The 21,244-nt window shown below is 35.3% G+C and overlaps 1 protein-coding gene across 1 annotated transcript in view; it reads left to right on the forward strand.

The window, feature by feature from the left end:
• The window catches only part of Vps8 (vacuolar protein sorting 8), a 519,719-nt gene that overhangs the window by 47,991 nt on the left and 450,484 nt on the right, over positions 1–21,244 (forward strand). Inside the window, exon 4 of the mRNA XM_090395104.1 lies at positions 12,680–12,806. Coding sequence (XP_090251230.1) covers positions 12,680–12,806 — 127 coding nt within the window. The remainder of the gene's footprint in view (positions 1–12,679; positions 12,807–21,244) is intronic.

Genomic DNA, 21,244 nt, shown 5'->3' on the forward strand with positions numbered 1-21,244 from the left:
CTAAACTTCAACTTCCTATCCACCTCTTCAACACCCCCCCCCTCCCCAAAATCCCTGGCTTCGTCAATTTCCTGGAGTTCAGTTCCACCAATGTGATATATTGCTGCTAATCTTTTCACCCCAAAATGCATAACCTTACACTTTGCCACATTAAATTGACATCCATTCTCCTAAGCCCAGTCCCCCAGTCTATTCAAATCATCTTGCAAAATTTTGACATCATGTGCATTCACTATTGCTCTACCCAGCTTTTCATCATCAGCAAACAAATAAATAGTTCCTCTCAGATCCTTTCTGATATCATTAATGAACAAATTAAATAATAGTGGTCCAAGAACAGAACCCTGCGGCACACCACTAGTCACAGGCCGTATTTTGAACTCTACTCCTGAATAAACTACTCTCTGATATCTCTCCGTCAACCACCCTCCTATTCATCTCACCAACCCTATATGCTGCAGTTTGCTGATTAGAGCTCATCCAGCTCTAATCAGCAAATGATTAGAGCCTTATCCAGCTCAGCTGTCACTGTGTTATAAAATGTGAGCAAGTTAGTGAGGCATGATCTACCCCTTCATAAAACCATGCTGTCCCCCATACAGTATCCTGTTATCATCTATCCATTCCTGTATTCTTCTTTTGACTGCTTTCTCCAAAACCTTGACAAGGATTCCTGATTTGCTGATCGGTCGGTAATTTGCAACCGTAGTCTTGGATCCTACCTTATGCAGTGGAACTATTTTCCCCTCTTTCCACCCCCTCGGGACTAATCCAGACCCGAGACTCAAATTAAACAAAATGGTCAAGGGCACTGACATTTCTTTTGCCACTTCATGTAAGACCTGAGCTGGTATACCATCCAAACCCACAGAGTATTCACATTAAGGTTTTGTAATATACTATTCACCTCCATTTCATTCACCTCAATTCCCGTATAACCTGTTGGATCTTTCATTCCCAATATCACCACCTGAATGATACACTCTTGCAAAGTACAATAATGTGTATACAAGTTGCACAAAACAAAGTGGACATGATTAAATTTAATCATTTCCATTCCTAGGTCTTTGGGTGCTGACAGGAAGTCTTACTTATTGAGTGAGAAGTCTGAGAATTATTATTACTCCCCCCCCCCCCCCAACATCACAGATCTCTGCAATTTTACTATTCATGCTGTTAATTCACTTGGAAAAACAAAATACAGAGATCAAGGATACTGCTGTGGGTTCTCCCCTCCACTTGCCAATTTCTACACAGAATATTTTGAAAAACATACCCTGCACAGTTACCAATGGATATTTGTCTTTTAAAAACTGTTCTAATGTGTTCAGAGTTCAGAGCATCCATCTATGTATTTGATCATGTGATCTAATTGATCTATTTGATCATGTAGCTCATATACATTATTGTTCTGTTTCAACAGTCATCTCACCAGACTCCAGTTTGCTTTAGGAAAAGAAAGTAACAATAGTCTGCCCTTTCTAGACACTTTAAAAACACCTCTTCCTAATAGCACTATTTCTTTCACAGTATATAGTAAACCTACTCACAGAGGTAGATACATTCACAAATTTTCTTATCACCTCTCCCTAACAACATAGTATTATAAAAATACTAGTTAAACAGAGTTATCAGTCTCTCTTCTAACCATCATATACAGATGAACTTAACCACATCTGCCAAACCTCCTTATCTGATGTCTGCAATTAACAAAATATTTAATCTTCTATTGATCCCACAACTGGAGACTTTAATGCTAAGGTTGGAAATGATAATACTAATAAAGAAACTGTTATGGGAAAGTATGCAGAAGGAGAAATAAATGAAAATGGAGAGTTACTTATAGACACTTGTATGTTCAATCAGCTTATAATAGGAGGGAGTCTCTTCCAACATAAAAAATACATAAGTGGACATGTACAGCACCAGATAGAAAGACAAAGAACCAAATAGACCATGTACTTATATCAAGGAATTGGAGAAAATCACTCCTGGATATCAGAGTTAAAAGAGGAGCCGAGGCATATTCAAGTCACTTTCTCCTAACAGCTAACATAAAAGTAAAAATATTTAAAAATAAACAAACAGTGCACAATAGGAATAGGTTTAGAATTGAAAAACTCAAAAACAAAGAGATTAGAAATAAATTTATAACAACTCTACAGGATAAATGGGATAAACTCAAAAAAAGAGGAGGAGATAACATAGAGGGAAAATGGACTAAGATTAAAGACATACTAATAAGCACATCAGAAAAGATATTGGGATTTTGAACTAATACAGACAAAGAATGGATATCAGAAAACACCAAACTAAAAATAGAGGAGAGAGATAGAATAAAAGAGAAACTGTTACAGATTGGCAAAAATGTTGAACAAGAACAAGCAGAAAGATATAGAGCAATTAACAAAGAAATAAAAAGAAGTGCAAGAAATGATAAAAGAAAATACATAGAGAATTCTAGCACAAGAGGCAGAGGATGCTGCATATATAAATGATACTAGAAAGTTGTATGATATTACAAGGAAATTAAGTGGAAAAAGAAGCAAATGGATAGTTCCTACATACAATAAAGAAGGAAAACTATTATTAAATGAAAAAGAACAGATAAATAGATGGGTGGAATTCTTCTTTGAGAAATTTCAAGAAATGATTCATGATGACCAGAGCCTAGAATTAAATGAACAAAATGCATCATTAGATATAAATTTGAACGAAATAACAAAAATAGAAATTACAAAAGCAATAACCCAGATCCAAACAGGTAAAGCGCCGGGAGCAGATAACATACCAGGCGATATACTAAAAGCAAATCCAAAACTTATAGCAGCGATATTATATCCCTTACTAAATAAGATAGGGCAGAAAGAAGAGTAGCCTAAAGATTGGAATACTGGATTACTTGTTAAATTACCCCAAAAAAAGGGACCCTATCTGAATGCAAAAATTGGAGAGGTATAACATTGTTGAGTGTTATAAGTAAAATACTAGCAAGGATAATACTAGAAAGAATCAAAATAGAAAAACAACTAAGACCAGAACAGGAGGATTTAGAGCCAATAGATCATGCACTGTCCACATTGCTACTTTGCGAATTATCATAGAACAATCATTGGAATGGCTGGCAAGCTTCTATTTAAATTTTATCGATTTTGAAAAAGCTTTCGACAGTATAAACAGATCTTCCCTATGGAAATTACTTAGACATTATAGACTCCCAGAAAAAATAATAAGAATAATTTAAAAAAATGTATGAAGATTTTGAAATTAAAGTAATACATTAAAGTAATACATGGAAATACCCTCTCAGAACCATTTAAAACAAAGGCAGGAGTAAGGCAAGGTTGTATACTCTCCCCTACTATGTTTTTAATTGTCATAGACTGGGTGATGAGAAAAGTATCTCATGGAAATATAGGATTACAATAGTTACTTCAAACCAACTCCATGATCTAGATTTTGCAGATGATATCTGTTTACTTTCACAGAAGAACCAACATATAGAACAAAAAACAACAACACTTGTAGAAACAGCCAAAAAATTGGTCTTAGGATAAATAAAAATAAAACAATGTTAATGAAAATAAATGCAAAGCAAAATAAACAAATACTGAAGGAAATAAATAGAAGGAAACAGCTGACTTATTCAACTTTCAACCAACTTATAAATATTTGGAAAAACAAGAATTTGTCTATAAAAACTAAAATGAAAATATTTAACTCAAATGTAAAGGCAATACTAATGTATGGATCAGAAACGTGGATGTTAAACAAAAAGATGGTTAACACTGTCCAGGTCTTCCTAAACAAGTGCTTAAGAATGATACTGGGAATATATTGGCCAAAACAAATATCAAACGAATAACTATGGCAGAGAACAAACCAGAAACCGATGTTGCAACAGATATGAGAATGGAAATGGAGATGGTTGGGGCATGTGTTGAGGAAAGAAGATAAAATAATAGTAAAACAGGCTCTAGATTGGAGCCCACAGGGTAGAAGACAAGGAAGGCCAAGAGAAACATGGAAAAGAACATAGAAATACTGAAAGAAATAACAAATATTAATAAAAACTGGAACCAAATAAAAGCAGAAGCAAAAAACAGAGTCCAGTGGAAAATGGTGATGGAAGACCTATGCTCCCAGGTGGAGTGAAGAGGATTAAGTAAGTGATCCCACAACTGTCATCCTCTCAGGATACAGATTCTGACATTGCTATTGCTAAAGCACTTCAATAAAAAATAACTAGCACTTTAAATAAATGCAATCTCTGTATTGCTTTTCAACTCCATAATAAGCTGGCTGTCTTTATCTGTTCTCCAAAAGATCATCTTCCTTCTCTCTCATTTCCAGTTGTTCTTCCAGATATGTCCATCTGGAAGAACATCTGATAAATCTAAAATATACATCTGGTAAATCTTCTAGTCTGCCATCATTGGACAATTTTAGGTATAGTGCAGACCATTCTATAAATACCACCCACAGAATCAAGTGGAAGTAAACTACTGTACTTCAATGCAGCAAGTACAAACATAAGACTTTTTTTGAATTAGCAGCTGCGCTTAAAACCAACCTGCCCTTAATAAATTTAGTTATGTGAAGCTTCCTCACAATATGGAAACCATAATTCTTTGACCTCCTCCTTGACAGCAAGACTTTCTACTAGTGCACATTGAGAATGTCCTTTTTAGGACTTGAGGTTTTTCGTTGTTTGTACTGCCTGTGCACATTACCATTTTTTTTTTTCATATTGTTTCCCCAATATTTCATCTCTGTGACAGACTAAAATATTGAACTAATTAAACTGTTGTTTTAATTCATTCTCTTTGTGCTCTTTTCATTCCATTAAAACATACAGTGTGAACTTCAAAGCACTTAAGCATAAACACATACAAGTTTAGTTGATGTTTCCTTCAAGAGGAAAGTATTCCTTTGCACCAATTGAAAATTGGTCACACCAGAAGAGGTTCTGTTGTACTTTGCTAGCCTATTTTAGGCCTGCTGAAGTTTACCTTGACTCAGTATTGCCTGCAGATGTCATTTCTTCAGTATCAGCTGTGAATTTGGAATGCTTGATTGTTGCTCTGTGTACACATATTTTCTTCAGATAACATCCAGCTGTTATCATATCCCTCCGAAATACTCCTCCTCTGTGTACATTATTGGTCATCCAAGAATCAAAATGTCTGAGTGAACCACTGATCTTCTTTATAGGCCACAAAAATTGCATATTGTGTGTATAATTCACTGCTCTGTATCCTACACAATCAGTGGGGATGTTTTGTTATTTTTGGTAGGACATTTTGTTAGCAACCTACACCTGGTATATAGTTTATGTGAATCCCCTGATGCTTCTCAGTACTTTGCATGGAGAGCTTGCAGGATGATATAAGTAGGCTGTCAGTGTAGGCAAAAGATAATGGGTATCAGTTTAATGTGGAGAAATATATGCATTTTGGGATAAATAGATTACAAGCCGTGTCTGTCACATCGATGGCATTGTACTCCAGGAAATAGATGAAGCTAGAGATTTAGAGGTGGTGGTAGACAGAGTTAAAGGTTAGAGGACATATTGTTAAAGTAGCCCATAAGATTACTTGACTATTGAAGAACACATTAACAAGTAGAGCTAAGGAAGTTGTCATTCCTTTTTATAAGCCCTTGATACTCCCACATCTGGATTACTGTGCTCAAGTCTGGTCTCCTGGATTTCTTGGGGATAAGATAGCGATGGAGAGGATTGAGAGGTGAGTGACCTGTGGAATGTTCTCTATGGGGATAGTTAAGGGTATGTGGATTACTGAAGTTGGTTGGTAAGAGAAAAAAAGGGGATATGATAGAACTATTTAAGTTGCCTAAAGGGTTTTTATAGGACCGATGCAGGGAAAATGTTTCAGCACTGGCTAGAGGGACCAGAACAAGGGGTCATCCCTGGCATTTGAATAAAGATGTGGTTAGTAGGGGTTTGTGGACTAGATTTTGTTTGAGTGCAGTGGGTTGCCAGAGTCAGTTATGAGTTCTTTTTCTGTTAATGAGTTCAAGGAGAGGTATGATAGATCGGGTCTCCCGTGATGAGTCTTCGGACTCCATGGAGGTACCCATATAATAATAATAATAATACTGAAAAGTACAAAAGCTTTTAGATAATATGGTTGCTTGATATTCTTAAAAACCTTCTCTAGAAACCAGATATCTGTAGTACTTTTTCCACTTCTAGCTTCTAATATGCAGGTTGGTGATCTCACACTGGTGGAGAATATCATCTGCTATCTAAAGACTTTCACAAACATTCATGCCATGTTGAGATTTGTTTAAATTATCATGAAAAACACAAGGAATAAGTATTACTATTTATTTAAGGATGTATATTTCAGCCTGAATATTGACAGGCCATCATCAGTGGCGACAATAGTTACTACTTTATAATCTACTTTATAATTAACAATAGTTAATTATAAAGTAGAGGTGCTTAAGGGTCAAAGCTGTATAACTGAGAGGAGACCTCCACATAGCCTTTAAAGGAATGCGGAGAACCGACCAGGGCTTCTGACCTAATGTCCAATCCTCACCTTCTCGTGGTGCACCCTGTTGGGTATCTACTTTGATACTGAACGAACGAGGATGGGCTGGCAATTTGGGATTTAGCCGACCAAATTGTATTCTTATTGGTTAAACCAAAATAAAAAATGATGGTACAACATGACAAAATTTCATGCCGGCTGGGGCGTCGCCCGGTTAAACAAGGCCCCCGTTGTTTTCGCCAGGGAACCAGGGCGAACAGCGAAAAGCCAGCTACTGGAACAAATCTGAAAACAAACCCCAACTCAACACCACCAGAGTTAAAGATCGGTACTATCAACGTAAGAAGCCTGAATGGCAAAGAAATGGAGCTAGCTGAGGAATTAGATAAGTACCAGATCGACATAATAGGGGTGACTGAAGCAAAAAAGACCAAAACTAGTGAGATCTTTCTGAGCAATAAATACAAAATGTTATATTCAGGCAATAACAATCAAGGAAAAGAAGGAGTAGCCATAGTATTCAACACAAAATACGAGGCTAATCTTCTTGAATGGCAGTCAGTCTCAAGTAGAGTAATGTGGGCAAATATGAGAATGGGGAACTGGACAATGAGACTTATTTGTGCCTATGGTCCCTCAGAAGGTTCTACTAATGTAGAAGTGGAGGAATTTTTTGAGGCTTTAGAAAAAGCAACTGACACAATGAAAAATGAAAAGTTGGTCCTTGTTGGGGATCTAAATAGCAGAGTAGGAAATGATTGTGAGACATACAAAAATATTTTGGGAAAATTTGGAGAAAAGAGCAAAGACAATAATAATGGCAAATATCTGTTGGATTTCTGCTCAGGACATGGACTGGTTATTACTAACATCATGTTCCAACATAAAAATGTGCACAAATTCACATGGAGAGAAGGGCAAGGAATAAGAAAAGTCTCATTGACTATGTTATTGTTGATAGTGATGTTTTCTCCCTGGTGCAGGACACCAGAGTGTACAGAGGATTTGAAATTGGAAGTGATCACTATTTAGTCTTGAGCAGGATAAAATTGAATTTCATATTGAAAAGAATAACATGTAAGAAAGTTTTAAAGCGAATAAAAGTTGAGCAGCTCTCAGATGTGAGCTGTAGACTAAAATACACAAAGATTATTGAAGAAAAAATGAAAGAGTTTGAGAACAGGAATCAAACCTTGGAGATTCAGTGGCAAACTCTGAAGAAAACATTGATTGATTCTGCCAGAGAGGCATGTGGTGAGGTTGTCTAAGGATAAAAAAATCAGAACTCCCTGGTGGACAGGAAGTTAAAGAGGCAGTGAAGGAAAAGAAGAAAGCATACCAAAAGTTCCTGTCAAATAAGTCAGCTTGTGCTCTTAGAGAATATAGAATGCAAGAATGCTAAACACTGTGTAAAACTAGCTAAACAAAAGTCATGGGAGGACTTTGGCAAGAATATAGAAAATAAATACCAAGAAGGTGGCAAAATATTCTGGAGGTTGTTGAAGAAGCTTAAGAATGGAGGAAAGAGTACTATAAAAGGAATTAGAGATGATAAAGGTGACATGAAAACGGGAGAAAAAGATATTCTTCAAGTATGGAGTAATTACTTTGAAAAACTGCTAAATGAAACAAGCAGCGATGACAGCACAGTGGTAAAAAACACTGACCAGGCATGCAGTCAGGAATACATATCCATACTTGAAGTAGAAAAAGCCATCAAAGGCTTGAAATGTGGAAAAGGCAGCAGGAGTAGATGATATTCGACCAGAAATGCTGAAGTATGGTGGTATAAGAGTCTTACAGCGGCTGCACTGCATAGTTCAGAAAGCCTGGACAGAGGGACGAATTCCAGATGATTGGAGTAGAGCTCTCATAGTACCCATATATAAAAAGGGAAATAAAACTGCATGTGAGAATTACAGGGATATTTCCCTACTGAGTGTTCCTGGCAAGATCTATGCAAGTATACTTGGGAAATGGTTGAGAAGAATTGTGGAAGAAAAGCTTGGTGAAGAACAAGCTGGATTCAGGCCAAATAGAGGCTGTCAGGATCAGATCTTCACTTTACGACAAATAGTCGAGAAAGCATGGGAATATAACAAAGATCTGTATTTAAGTTTTGTCGATCTGGAAAAGGCATATGACAAGGTGCCAAGAGAGAAGCTATTCAATACTCTGCAGTTATATGGTGTCAATGGGACATTATATCAAGCAATACTTAGTCTTTATTTGAGTTGTAAGTCAGCATTTAGAATTGAAGGAAGTACAGGAAGATATTTTAATGTTAAATCTGGTGTGAGACAAGGATGTACATTATCCCCTCTGTTATTCATTATCTATATGGATCACATTATGAAGTAAAGTGGTATTAAACATGATATCAAAATTGGAGATGTTAATGTCAGCTCTTTACTTTATGCGGATGATGTTATACTTCTAAATAAATCCGTTACAAGTTTGCAAGATTCTCTGACTAAATTGAATAACTGTTGTAATAGATATGGTATGAAGGTCAGCAATAAAAAGACAAATACAATGAAAATAGGCAGAATTGTTGAAAATGTCACTGCGTTGTGAACGGAGAACCTGTGGAACAAGTAAAACATTTCAGCTACTTAGGCACGATTTTTAGCGAAGATCATAAATTAAATATGGAGATAGACAACAGAATCAACAAAGCTGGTATGGTGGGAAGTCAATTGAATAAATTCATATGGAATAAGAGAGAAATTAATCGGAACACTAAACCTGGAAACCAGAGTTTCCAGGTGAAAAACCCTCTACCTCCATATAAGACCGAGTAACTCACCTTTAGTTGAAAGAGACCAGATAAAGGTTCCTCATATGATGGATAGAAATCAATCACAGGTCTTTCTGACCAAAGGGTGTCATCGATCCCAATTGAGCTATGGAGACTCCCTAGATATGCAATAGCAAAAAGAACTGAAGAATTTTACTCAATATTATAATCAGGATGACAAATCAAATGAAGATGAAGACAACTACAAAATAACTGAAGTGTCACAAATTTTACCAGAAGAATTATGTGGAGCATCCAAAGCTTGCAAAATGGAAAAGTTGTCTATGTCTAAAGAAATAGCATTGTTGGGCATATTGATTGAAGACAAGATCAACGATGGACAAAAGAAGTACTGGATTGAATTCCTCAAGAGGAAAAGTGACCATGACACCAACCCAAATTGCAGTGGATTGATGATATGATCAAATTTGCAAAAGTGACATGAGGAAAGAGAGCCATTGATAGACTGCTTTTGGAGTAATCTTGGAAAGTCGTTCATCCAGCAGTAGATTAACAGTGGCTGATGATGAATATAAGATTGGTGTATTCTTGTATTCTCTTTTATACAGAGCGAGTAAGAACCATGGGAGTCGCACGGAATTTGGATGACACCAGGGAGAACTAGAGGCGCCCATTAAACTTTTGAAAATGGAAACAATGCTTCTGATTTGTTAATAGGAAGAAAAGTACAGGAAAACCTCGCTTAATGCGATTAACAAGTGATTAATCAGTTAATGCGAATTTTTTACATTATGCGAAATTTTTTGTCATGAATCTGCAGCAAGCAGAAAAGCTGGAAGTCGTTAAGAGACATGAAAGGGGCACTAGTAATACAGTGATTGTGTGAGACCTGGGATACAGTGAGTCTACAGTTTGGACTATATTAAATACGAAGACCAAGGAAAAGTTACTAGTGCTTCTTTAAATATGCAGATCACTCAAATAGAAGCCATTTAATGATCGAGATGGAGCATCTTCTGTCACTCTTGATTGAGGATTATAACCAAAAAAGAATACTTCTTAGTACAAAGAATATTCAGGCCAAAGTTCTCAATATTTTTATTTTGTTGAAAGAAACCAAATTTCAAGAGGAATGTGAAAGCTTTACTGCGAGTTTAGGATGATTTGACCGTTTTAAAAATCAAACTGGACTGCATAGGGTAAGAATAACTGGAGAATCTGTTACTGCTGATAAAGATTGTGCAGCGAAGTTTCCTGAAGAATTGCAAAGCATAATTCAGGAGGGTGATTATGACGATCGGCAAATATTCAGCATCAACGAAATTGGTCTCTTTTGAAAGCATATGGCAACAAAAACTTTCCTAGCTGAAACTGAAGCATCTCAACCAGGATATAAAGTATCTAAAGCTCATCTTACGCTTTTATTAGGAAGCAATGCAGAAGGCAACTTTAAACTCAAGCATACGTTAGTTTATCATTCTCAAAATCCAAGATCTAACATTATTGAAGAAATGAGCACAATTGAAAAAGAACTTGGATTTAATGAACTGGATAATGAAGATGTGAGAAACTTGCTCGATTCCCATTCAGAACAGTTAAGCGAGAATGATCTCCTTCAACTAGAAGAACAGTGTGCATATGAAGAAGAAGAAGAAAAGGAGTGCGAACAGGAAGAGAATGTTACAACTAAGAAGCTAACTGCAAAGAACTTGAACTAGTTTTCAATCACATTGAGTATGCTAAGGAAATTTTGTTTGATGCTGATCCTGATGTGGAACGAAGCTTCGAAGTCTGCCGAAATCTTGATAAAGCGATCGCCAGCTATCGCAAATTGCATGACAAGATGAAAAAGTCAAGTACGATTCAAACATCGTTACTAATTTTTTTGTAAAAAAAAAATAGCTCAATCAAATGTTTAGACATTAAATAAAAATTTAAGCAATTGATTTTTATTAACTTTGATTTTATCCTCTAATATTGCTTATGCTGTAATTTTTTTTTTCCAAATTTACACTAACTGATGGATTGAATTATCATTATTCCTATTGTTTATTGTATTCGCTTAATGCGGTTTTGCTTAGCATGCATTAATTGATGGATTAATTAATTGCTTTAAGTGAAGTTTTCCTGTAGACACTAAATTAGATTTTAAGAATTCTAGAAATAAGTTCTCAGATGTCAGAAATGTATGGGATTGGAACTCGACATACTATTTCCTTGTTATTTGAGCTAAAATTATATTAAGAGCTTTGCGTGTTTCTTTCTGAGATGCTATTGAATTTCATGTATCATTTGATGTTTAAGAGTTCCTGCTGTAATAGTTGAAGTGTAGAACAAATAGTATTAGCATGTTACAATAAAGTTTTTATAATTCCAGTCTTCTGTGATGGATGGTGAGCAGAGCAGTGGAATATCTAAAAGGACAATTTGTTGCATTTTTCTATTTCCATTAAATTTAATTCGTGGATTTAGATTGTTTACCTACTTTTTTTTTTTTTTTATCTAACATAATGGGTCTTCATTATGGGTCCAGATAGCAAAAATGTTATCTGTATAATGAACCCAAAATGAAGGCTGAGGATGTGTGGATGAGAAAAGGAGCATGTCTTCTAAATATTATAAATAAAAGTTATGAAGTGCAGGGGAGACTTCCCATTGCGGTTCCTTCAACTTGACTGTACAAATTATTTTGGCAAATAGAATATCTAGAGCGCATAACAAAGTTGAATAATTTCACTATATCATGTGGAACTGCTTCTGAAAGTAGATGTAGTGTATCCTCAAGAGGAATATTTGTGAAGAGAGATTCTATATCAGAGCTAACCAGTATATCAGTGGGTTGTAGGAAAACATTTTTCACTTTATCTAGAAAATCCGAAGAATTTTTTTTTTTTTTTGAATGAGCGGGAGTTGCCAATTCTTGACTGTATAGATTCACCTACTTACCAAATAGCTAGATTTTTAGCACACCTATTGAAAGCTCAGATCGGCTATGTTTTTTGTGTTAATTTAAAGAAACCTCAAGGCACAAGTATCTCTTAAACAACAGTATTGAGATTGGAACTCATAGTCTGTTGGTTGGAGGATGGAGACAATGCCCACTCAGCCAACCAAGATGACAATTAAATAGGTGTGGGATTTCTGAATTTCAATACAAAGATGTATACTAATACTGTATAGGATATCTGTATTGAAATTCAGATATCCCACATATGTATAGTATACATCTTGTCCAACTTGTTTATTTATACAACATCGCAGTGGTGAATAAAATCATGAAAGCATGTAGTTTACATAAATTCTGCAGAGAAGTTGAATGTTATGCATTCTAAACAAATTATTTTATCAAAACCTTTTGTTTAGTATTTCGTTATTTATTTATTCCATATTTCTCTAGGAATACCGGAAAGAGTCCATTATATGGTATTCATGGTTCAGTTCTAAGGCATGTTATTCTGAGAGGAGTTTCTTCACAGCTACAGTCAGCAGCAGAAAGAGTTAATGCTGGTAAACCTACTTCAATGGTAAATAAGAAATATTATTAAAATATAATTGAATGATATTAAAAGGGAGATTATAAATGGGGAGGACAGGAGTGAATGAAATTGACTAGATTGTGGATTGGGTGTGGTGTCATTGAGAGAGAGAGAGAGTTCTGTTTGTTATGAGAAAAAAACATTATTTTTTAAAGCAGATCCTCTGTAATTAAGCTTATATAATAATAAAATCTTAAAGTTAATGTTTTGAGAATCTTGCTTTAAATTGTGTATAGAAGCAGTTCACAATAACTATGTTAAGAAAGCTGTAGTATGATTATTTTATTCACTGGAAACAAAAATAATAGATTATATTAAATTGATATATATTTCAAACTGTAGTTACAATTACCTCTTACAGTTAGCATTTATTTATATCCAGCTATTCATGGCTCAAACATTTCACATCAGATTTAGATTGTATCCTGCTGAAAGCTTAGTTTTCTCTTCAGCTGCAGGTAGTACTTCATTCCAAACAAATCCACTTTCTCTGTGCTGTGCAAATTCTAAATCTTGCCAGCTATAGAACACTGTTCTTCTGTTCAGATGGTTCACCAAAAAGTTCCTTAAAAAAAGGTGGTGGGGAGGAGGAAGAAGAAGATCTCACTTCACCTTCCCTTAATTTTGATTATAACCAGTTGCCAGACAAGATCATATCTGTCTCTGAGAACTGACATTTACATCTAGTTTCCTCAGGTTTAAAAATTTTTTTTTTTAATATTAGCACCCCCCTTCCTCCCCCCCCCCAACACACAACAAGATGTTTCTAGTTTTATGACAAAAGTATTGAGGAGAGCTGAGGGTTGTAATCATTGGAGAAAACAGTATGGGGGAAGGGGAAAGACTGCTCCAAAGAACAGAATTATATTGAATGAAGGAATAAGCAGTTGGTTTGATAAGTTTGGAGCTGAGCTGTATAAATGGATGTTGACCAGCAGCTGCTCATGTTTGTATGATTTGATGAAAGTGGAGGAATTGTAGTGGCCATGTTCAGCAGCTGGAGAGAGAGAGAGAGAAAAAGAGAGATGATGGAGGAGGGGTGTCATCTATTAAGTAAATAGTTCTCTTCTGAATATTACCAAGCATTCTGAAGGAGGCTTTATTTGCCCCACCCAAATGTGAGAACAGTATTCTAAGGCCAAGATTTATAAAGAGTCTGGAGTTGAGCAGAAGAGTTTTTAGAACAAAAAGAGAATACCAAATTTTTTTGGTATTCTCTTTTTGAGGAATTTTTTTTTTTTAGCCAGGATAGGCTAGAGTGAATGTCAACCTCAGAAGTGAAAACTGATCATTGTTGGCAAGCAGAATATTATCAGATGTAAGGAAGAGAGAAGTGTAGGATTTTTTCTTGAAAATTACACAGGATTACATTTTGGTGGAATTAAAACTTATCTTGAAGTTTGAATCACCACACCACCAATACAAGGTTTTGTAAATGAAGAGGAGGAATGTAGATGATAGCGATCTCCATAGCTATGAATAGGATTGGATGTCAGAGAAAGATGATTATTGATGTATAAGAGGAAGAGTGTAGATGAAAGCTCAAAGTCCTGGGATACTCCAGCATTAATTGAAAAATTTGATTAAAGGAAACTATCTATCATGACCCACTTACAATGAATGATTGGAAAGAAAGCTGGCCATCCATTCACAAAGGGTAGGATGAGGAATTCTATAAGAAGGGTGCTTGGTAAGAAGGCCACAATGCCAAACTCAATCAGATGCCTTGGAAACATGAAGAGCAACCACTTGTATTTCTACACATGTTTTCATGGCTTGTGGTTAAAAGTAAGGGATTGCAAATTTACAAACTTTTTCAGTTACTGGTAATTCAGTAAAAATTTTCATAAATACCAGTTTAATGTTAATTTCTTAAATTTTCAAAAAAGCAATACTGAAAGACAATCAATAAATATTAATAAACAAAAAATTTATTGAAACATAAAAACATAAGAAAATTATTCTGAATAAAAAAAATTAATATTAATATAAATTTTTATTTCAAAATATAAATTGCAAAGATAAGGAAAACTCAAATACCTAACTCAAATTACAGTATTTTGTTATTTAATGTCGATTTGGCATTAATAATTTCAGTTGAAAGTGCTGCCTTTTATGTAACCTGATAGCAGTTCCATCAACTACTTTAATTTTTTTAGCACTCTTTACACACACACACACCTACATCTCACACTTCAGTATATTTAAAATAATAGTACAGTGAATTTTTATCCATGGCTACAAAAAAAAAAATAAAAAAAATAAATAAAATAAAAATCCCTCTTTGGTTTCTACTTTTATCAAATATCAAGTCACATGAAATATCTTAATTATTACACTTAACTTTTTTACTTGGGGTACTTAAGGATCAAAGCTGTATAACTGAGAGGAGACCTCCACATTGCCTTTAAAGGAATGCAGAGAACTGACCAAGACTGACTTAATGTCCAGTCCTCGCCTTCTCGTGATGTACCCTGTTAGGTATCTACCTGGATACTGAATGAACGAGGATGGGCTGGCAATTTGGATTTATCCAAATAATTGTATTTCTTATTGGCTTAAACTACAGTGTGAAATGGTGGTACAACATGACAGAATTTCTTGCTGACTGGGGTGTTGTTCCTTTAAACGAGGCCCCTGTTGTTTTTACCAGGGAAACAGCAAAAACTCAGCTACTGGAACAAATCCTGAAACACATCCTAACTCAACATCATCAGAGTTCAAATCGATACTGTCAACATAAGAAGCCTGAATGGCAAAGAAATGGAGCTGGCTGAGGAATTGGATAAGTACCAGATCGACATAATAGGCATGACTGAAACAAAAAAGACAAAAACTGGTCAGATCTTTCTAAGCAATAAATACAAAATGTTATATTCAAGCAATAAAGAAGTAGCTATAGTATTCAACACTAACAAAGATATTCTTGAATGGCAGGCAATATCAAGTAGGGTGATGTGGGCAAATATTAGAATGGAGAACCGGACAACGAGGCTTATTTGTGCCTATGGTCCCACAGAAGGTTCTATTAAGGTAGAAGGAGAAATGTTTTGAGGTGTTAGAGAAAGCAACTGACATAATGAAAAAGGAAAAGTTGGTCCTTGTTGTGGATCTAAATAGAAGAGAAGGAAATGATTGTCAGACATACAAAAATATTTTTGAAAAATTTGAAGAATTTAATAATGATGGCAAATACCTGTTGGGTTTCTTCTCAGGACATGCACTGGTTATTACTAACATAGTGCTCCAACATAAAAATTTGCACAAATTCACATGGAGAAAAGATGCAAGGTAATTCTTGGTAACTCAGACTACCATAACCTTGTCTACATTTTTTTTCTGTAGCATGTCCTTCACCCAGCTACTGTCAGTTCTGTATTTTCTTCACTTTATATGGATAATGTTATACATTTAAATAAATCCAGTACAAGTCTGCAAAATTTCCTGACTAAATTGAATAACTGTTGTAATACATTTGGTATGAAAATCAGCAATAACATGACAAAAACAATGAAAAAGGCAGAAGCATTGAAAATATCAACTGCATTGCCGGCCTGATTAGCCGAGTGGTTAATGTATCTGCTCTCCAGCCAAAAGGCTGCGGGTTCGAATCCCGCGGTGGGCATGGATGTTTGTGATTGTCTGTGAAAATAATAGTGGTGATGGTGGACAGTAAATGGCATTGGTGTAGATGAGGTGGTTTGTGGATGAGGTTGAGTGGTGGAGACGGAGAGTTGTAGAGTAGGTGCCCTCCCTCGATGAGTCTTAGGACTCCCTGAAGGTGTCAAATAATAATAATAATAATTATGAATGGAGAACCTATAGAATAAGTAAAACATTACAGCTACCTATGCACGCACAATTTTTAGTGAAGATGGTAAATTAAATATGGAAATAGACAACAGAATCAACAAAGCCAGTATGGTGGGAAGTCAACTGAAGAAATTTATATGGAATAAGAGAGAAATTAGTCAAAAAACTAAATTGGCTGTATATAAGACAGTGTTTGAACCAATTTTAACTTATGGATCTGAGAGCTGGGTTAGAAATAAAACACTTGACCAAAGACTAGAGACCACAGATAGATATGAGAGTCCTGAGAAAGATTAGAAGCATGAACAGATGACATCAATGACAATATCATATTTAAAAACAAGAATATTTGGAAAGAACTTGACATTAACATCCAGAAATGTGTTAGCAGAGCTAATCTCAGGAGGTATGGTCACTTAACCAGACTGGAGAAGAAAGATTAGCAAAACAAGTGTTCTCTGCCAGATTGGAAGGAAATAGACCAAGAGGAAGACCAAGGTGTAGGTGGATTAATACAGTACAAAAAAGGCCTTAGAAGACAGAAATATAAGATCTGATAATGTTGGAGTCTTGACAGGTAACAGACTGATTTGGAAGAAAATTGTTGATAGGAAGTTAGTGGTGATGTAAGTTTTTCATATAGTACTCTCATATCCTGTACATCCCTTGAGGATACATGTCAGGAATTTGATGATGATGATAAAAAACTTTTCAATCTTTACACACACACACACACATCTGCTTCTCCCATTTCAGTACATTTAAAATAAAGATACGGTGAAATCCATGGCTATAAAAAAAAAATAATAATAATTACCCCTGTCATGAAAGGTTTGCTTATGCTTGGATCCGCCGAAACTTTTATAGTTTCTGTATTAGGCACGAAACTCTTGTAGTTTTTCTATTCGGCTTTGAAATAATGTTGCATTCAATATCCACTTAATTTGAATAATTGTGCATCACTGAAGTGAAGCCTTTTGGCTCTCTTATTTCAGTAAATAAATAAAATAAAAATTCTCCTTTGATACCTCGATTAGATCCTTCAGTTTAATCCTTTTATCAAATATCAGGTCACATGAAATATTCTAATTCCTAACTTTGATTTTTCACTCTTTAATACAATATGTAAACAACTGACACTATGTACTGTTCTGTGATCAGTTAGAACACAGAATATAATTTTGTTGCCAAAATACTTGAATACTTCAACACCTGTGCAATGAAAGGGACAAGTGCTTCCATTGAAACTAAATATATTTCAGGATATGTTAGAAACCAATAATTACAGAAATTCTGTATTTAATTGATATATTTAAACTCTCCAATTCTGAAATAGCACCTGTATCTTTAGTTTAGTATAGGAATGATGTCTTTAATTTCTTAGTATAGGAATGATATAAGTATTCTTGTATACACACACACACACACACACACACACACACACACACACACACACACACACACACACACACACACACACACACACACACACACACACACACACACACACACACACACACAGTGGTGAGCTATGGAAATTTTAACAAAGAGCTCGCATCGTTCGCCAAAAAAAAAAAGAGGGGGAGCTACTAACTTAGCCCTTATAATACTTATATTGTGACTTTGTAGAGCTTCTGACAGATATGATAATTCCTGTAGGATATCAATCATTAATGCTAGATCTTTTAAAATTTCATAAAATAAAATAAATTTCCAAATTGAGAAGTTGGTTTAAAAAACCCTTATATTTATCGTTCGATTCAAAATGCTTTCATAAAGCTGGGTAATTTTTCCACAAAGCAAGAGCCGTTCGTAAACTGCAAGCTGCCCATCATGCTCCAAACACACGGCCGATCTTTAAAATTTTGATACTAAGGTCTTTTGCAATCATATTTAATTCTTGTTGATTTTTTGGTGATTGATAATAAAAAGCATATAATTTATCCATAAATATTTCAAAATGATTTATTTCTTTAATGTTTTTTATTGAATCGTCTAATGCTAATTGTAAACGATGAGCTACGCAATGCCAAATCACAATGTTGGGAAATGCAATTAAATGATTTTTTAAATAGTTATAAGAAAATCCATATGAATTTAAAGTAGCAATTATAGTAGCATGTATATATTCCGCGGTGGTATTTTCTAGTTCTACAAGATTATTAAACAAGAAGAACAACGGGCTCGCAAATTTGAGAAAAATTTAACAAAGGGCTCGTGTGAGCCCCTTATAGCTCACCACTGACTATATATATATCTTTAGTTCAGTATGGAAATGAAATAGTAAAAAAAAAAATTCCCCCCAAAAAAGACATCATACTGCATAGCTGCAAGCAAAACAATTTCATTGTAGCATTAAATACAGCATATGACGCTAACACACTGTATTTAGTGACAACTGGAATTTGTGACTGTATAGTATCTCAGGAGTGGTGGTGGTGGTGCAGATTTTGGAAAAATTGGTTAGGGCTCGCATTCAGAAATGGGTTGACAGTGAATCTCTAGTTTGCAATGAACAACATGGGTTTACAAAAGGAAGGTCATGTTTTAGCAACTTGCTCACATTCTATAACAATGTTGCCATTAAACTAGACAAGGGGAATGGATACACCATGATACTTTTGAATTTTGCTAAGGCTTTACAGAATACAGCATGGTAGACTGTTGCATAAATTGGAGAATATGGGTTCGGATTATAGAATATTAGCATGGATAGGTTAGATAGAATAAGATCAGTGCTTGGTCCACTGTTATTCAATCTATACGTTAATGATATTTGGAAGGATTTGACTGATTATGCAAAGTATTTGCTGATTATGCAAAGATAGGTAGGGTAATCAGGTATGCTGTTGATATACAGTACTTGCTGAATGTTGTAATAGGTTTCATGGTATAAAAAGAACACAGATGGTTAAGAAAATAACTATTTAATAACTTAAAATCTAATATTTCACTGGTATTATATCCAGCATCTTCAGAGCACACAACACAAAGTTTGTTACAAGGGCAAGACAACCACAATCCGGTGTAACAGTGGGGACAGTATAAGTGATTGCAGCGTGCAACACAAGACTAAAGAAGTCCTAATATGGCACCATCTAGGTTAAAAAAAAAAAAAATTCAAAGTTTTGAAATAGTAGTCCAAATGATAAAAAATAAAAGTAATAAATATTAATTTGGTCTTAGGATGACTGTCTCCCAAATCTTTGGTAGATTTATACAGCCATACTTGTTAAGGTTTGGAGTATGTTTCAAGGCTTCTGTTGATTCCAGGAACACCTCTCTGACTTGTAGAAGCTTCTGTGCATTACTTTTGTTTCTTTCCAATTGATCCTGTGTGCAGGGGTATCCAAAGCATGGTCTGCCAGACCCGACTTACCATAGCGAAGGTGTTGGATATATTTTTTGTGTTCACTGAGGCGGATGTCCACATTTCTTCCTGTCTGTCCATAGTAGGCTTGATGGCAACCATCTGTGTTCTTTTTATACCGTGAAACCTATTACAACATGTCTGACGAACACATAAGCCTATCCACGCGTACTTGCTGAATGATTTCAATAGGCTGGAATTGTGGGCATGGGAAAATGGATGTCAGTTCAATGTCAGTAAATTCATTCACTTTGGATTGATTAGATATCCAATGTCGTATTATATTGGTAGAATTATGCTTGAAGAAACTGATGAGGCTAGGGATCTTGGAGTGTTAGTAGATAGGAAGTTGAAGTTCAGGGCAATATAGCAAAGATTGCAAATACAACTCAAAAGATAATTGCATGCTAAACGAATTCACATGGAAAGATAAGAATGTCATTTTACCTCTTTACAAGGCCTTGATAAGACCTCACTTGGACTATCATGTGTATTTCTGGTCTCCTGGTTTCCATTGTGATTCTGATATATTGGAAAGAGTGCAAAGGAGAGTGTTAAAAATTATATCAGGATTGTGGAATACTGATTATTAAGACAGATTGAGAATTTGTAGACTGCAGACACTAGCAAACAGGAGAAAGAGGGGTGATATGATTGAAACTTACAAACTTCTGAAAGGGTCATACAGGATTCCAATTGATGGAATGTTTCAATTTATGGAGGGTGAGGGAAAGGACAGAAGGGCATCCTGGGAAGCTGAGAATGAATGCTGCTAAGAAGGGGGTAAGCGCTAGATTTTTCTATCATAGGATGGTGTGTGATTGGAATGGATTGTCATTGAATGTTGTGAATGAATTCAAGAATAAATATGATAGTGATAGCTGGTGCTTGTAGTATGTGGCCTTCCTTCGATGAGTCCCTGACTCCCTGGAAGTCTCTCTTAATAATAATAATATACATGAAAACACAAGGCGAAAGTATTAAATATACTGCCATATATTTCAATCTGAAATTAACAGACCATCTTCAGTGGCTTAAAAAACAGTTGTTACAAAGTAGAATGCAAACAATTGATTTATTCGAAATAGAACAAGCCACATGATGTTAAATTGCCAATAGCGTTATGCTTTCACTGAAGAAAAGGTTAATCATAAGAGTGTAAAATAAATTGTACACACACACACACACACACACTGGGGGGGGGGGGGGGGCTACGGCACCCAACCCCCTGTGTTCTGGACTG

This window comes from Typopeltis vanoorti, chromosome 7, assembly GCF_054136105.1.
Source record: "Typopeltis vanoorti isolate ZY-2024b chromosome 7, IOZ_Tvanoo_1.0, whole genome shotgun sequence".
Classification (NCBI taxonomy): domain Eukaryota; kingdom Metazoa; phylum Arthropoda; class Arachnida; order Uropygi; family Thelyphonidae; genus Typopeltis; species Typopeltis vanoorti.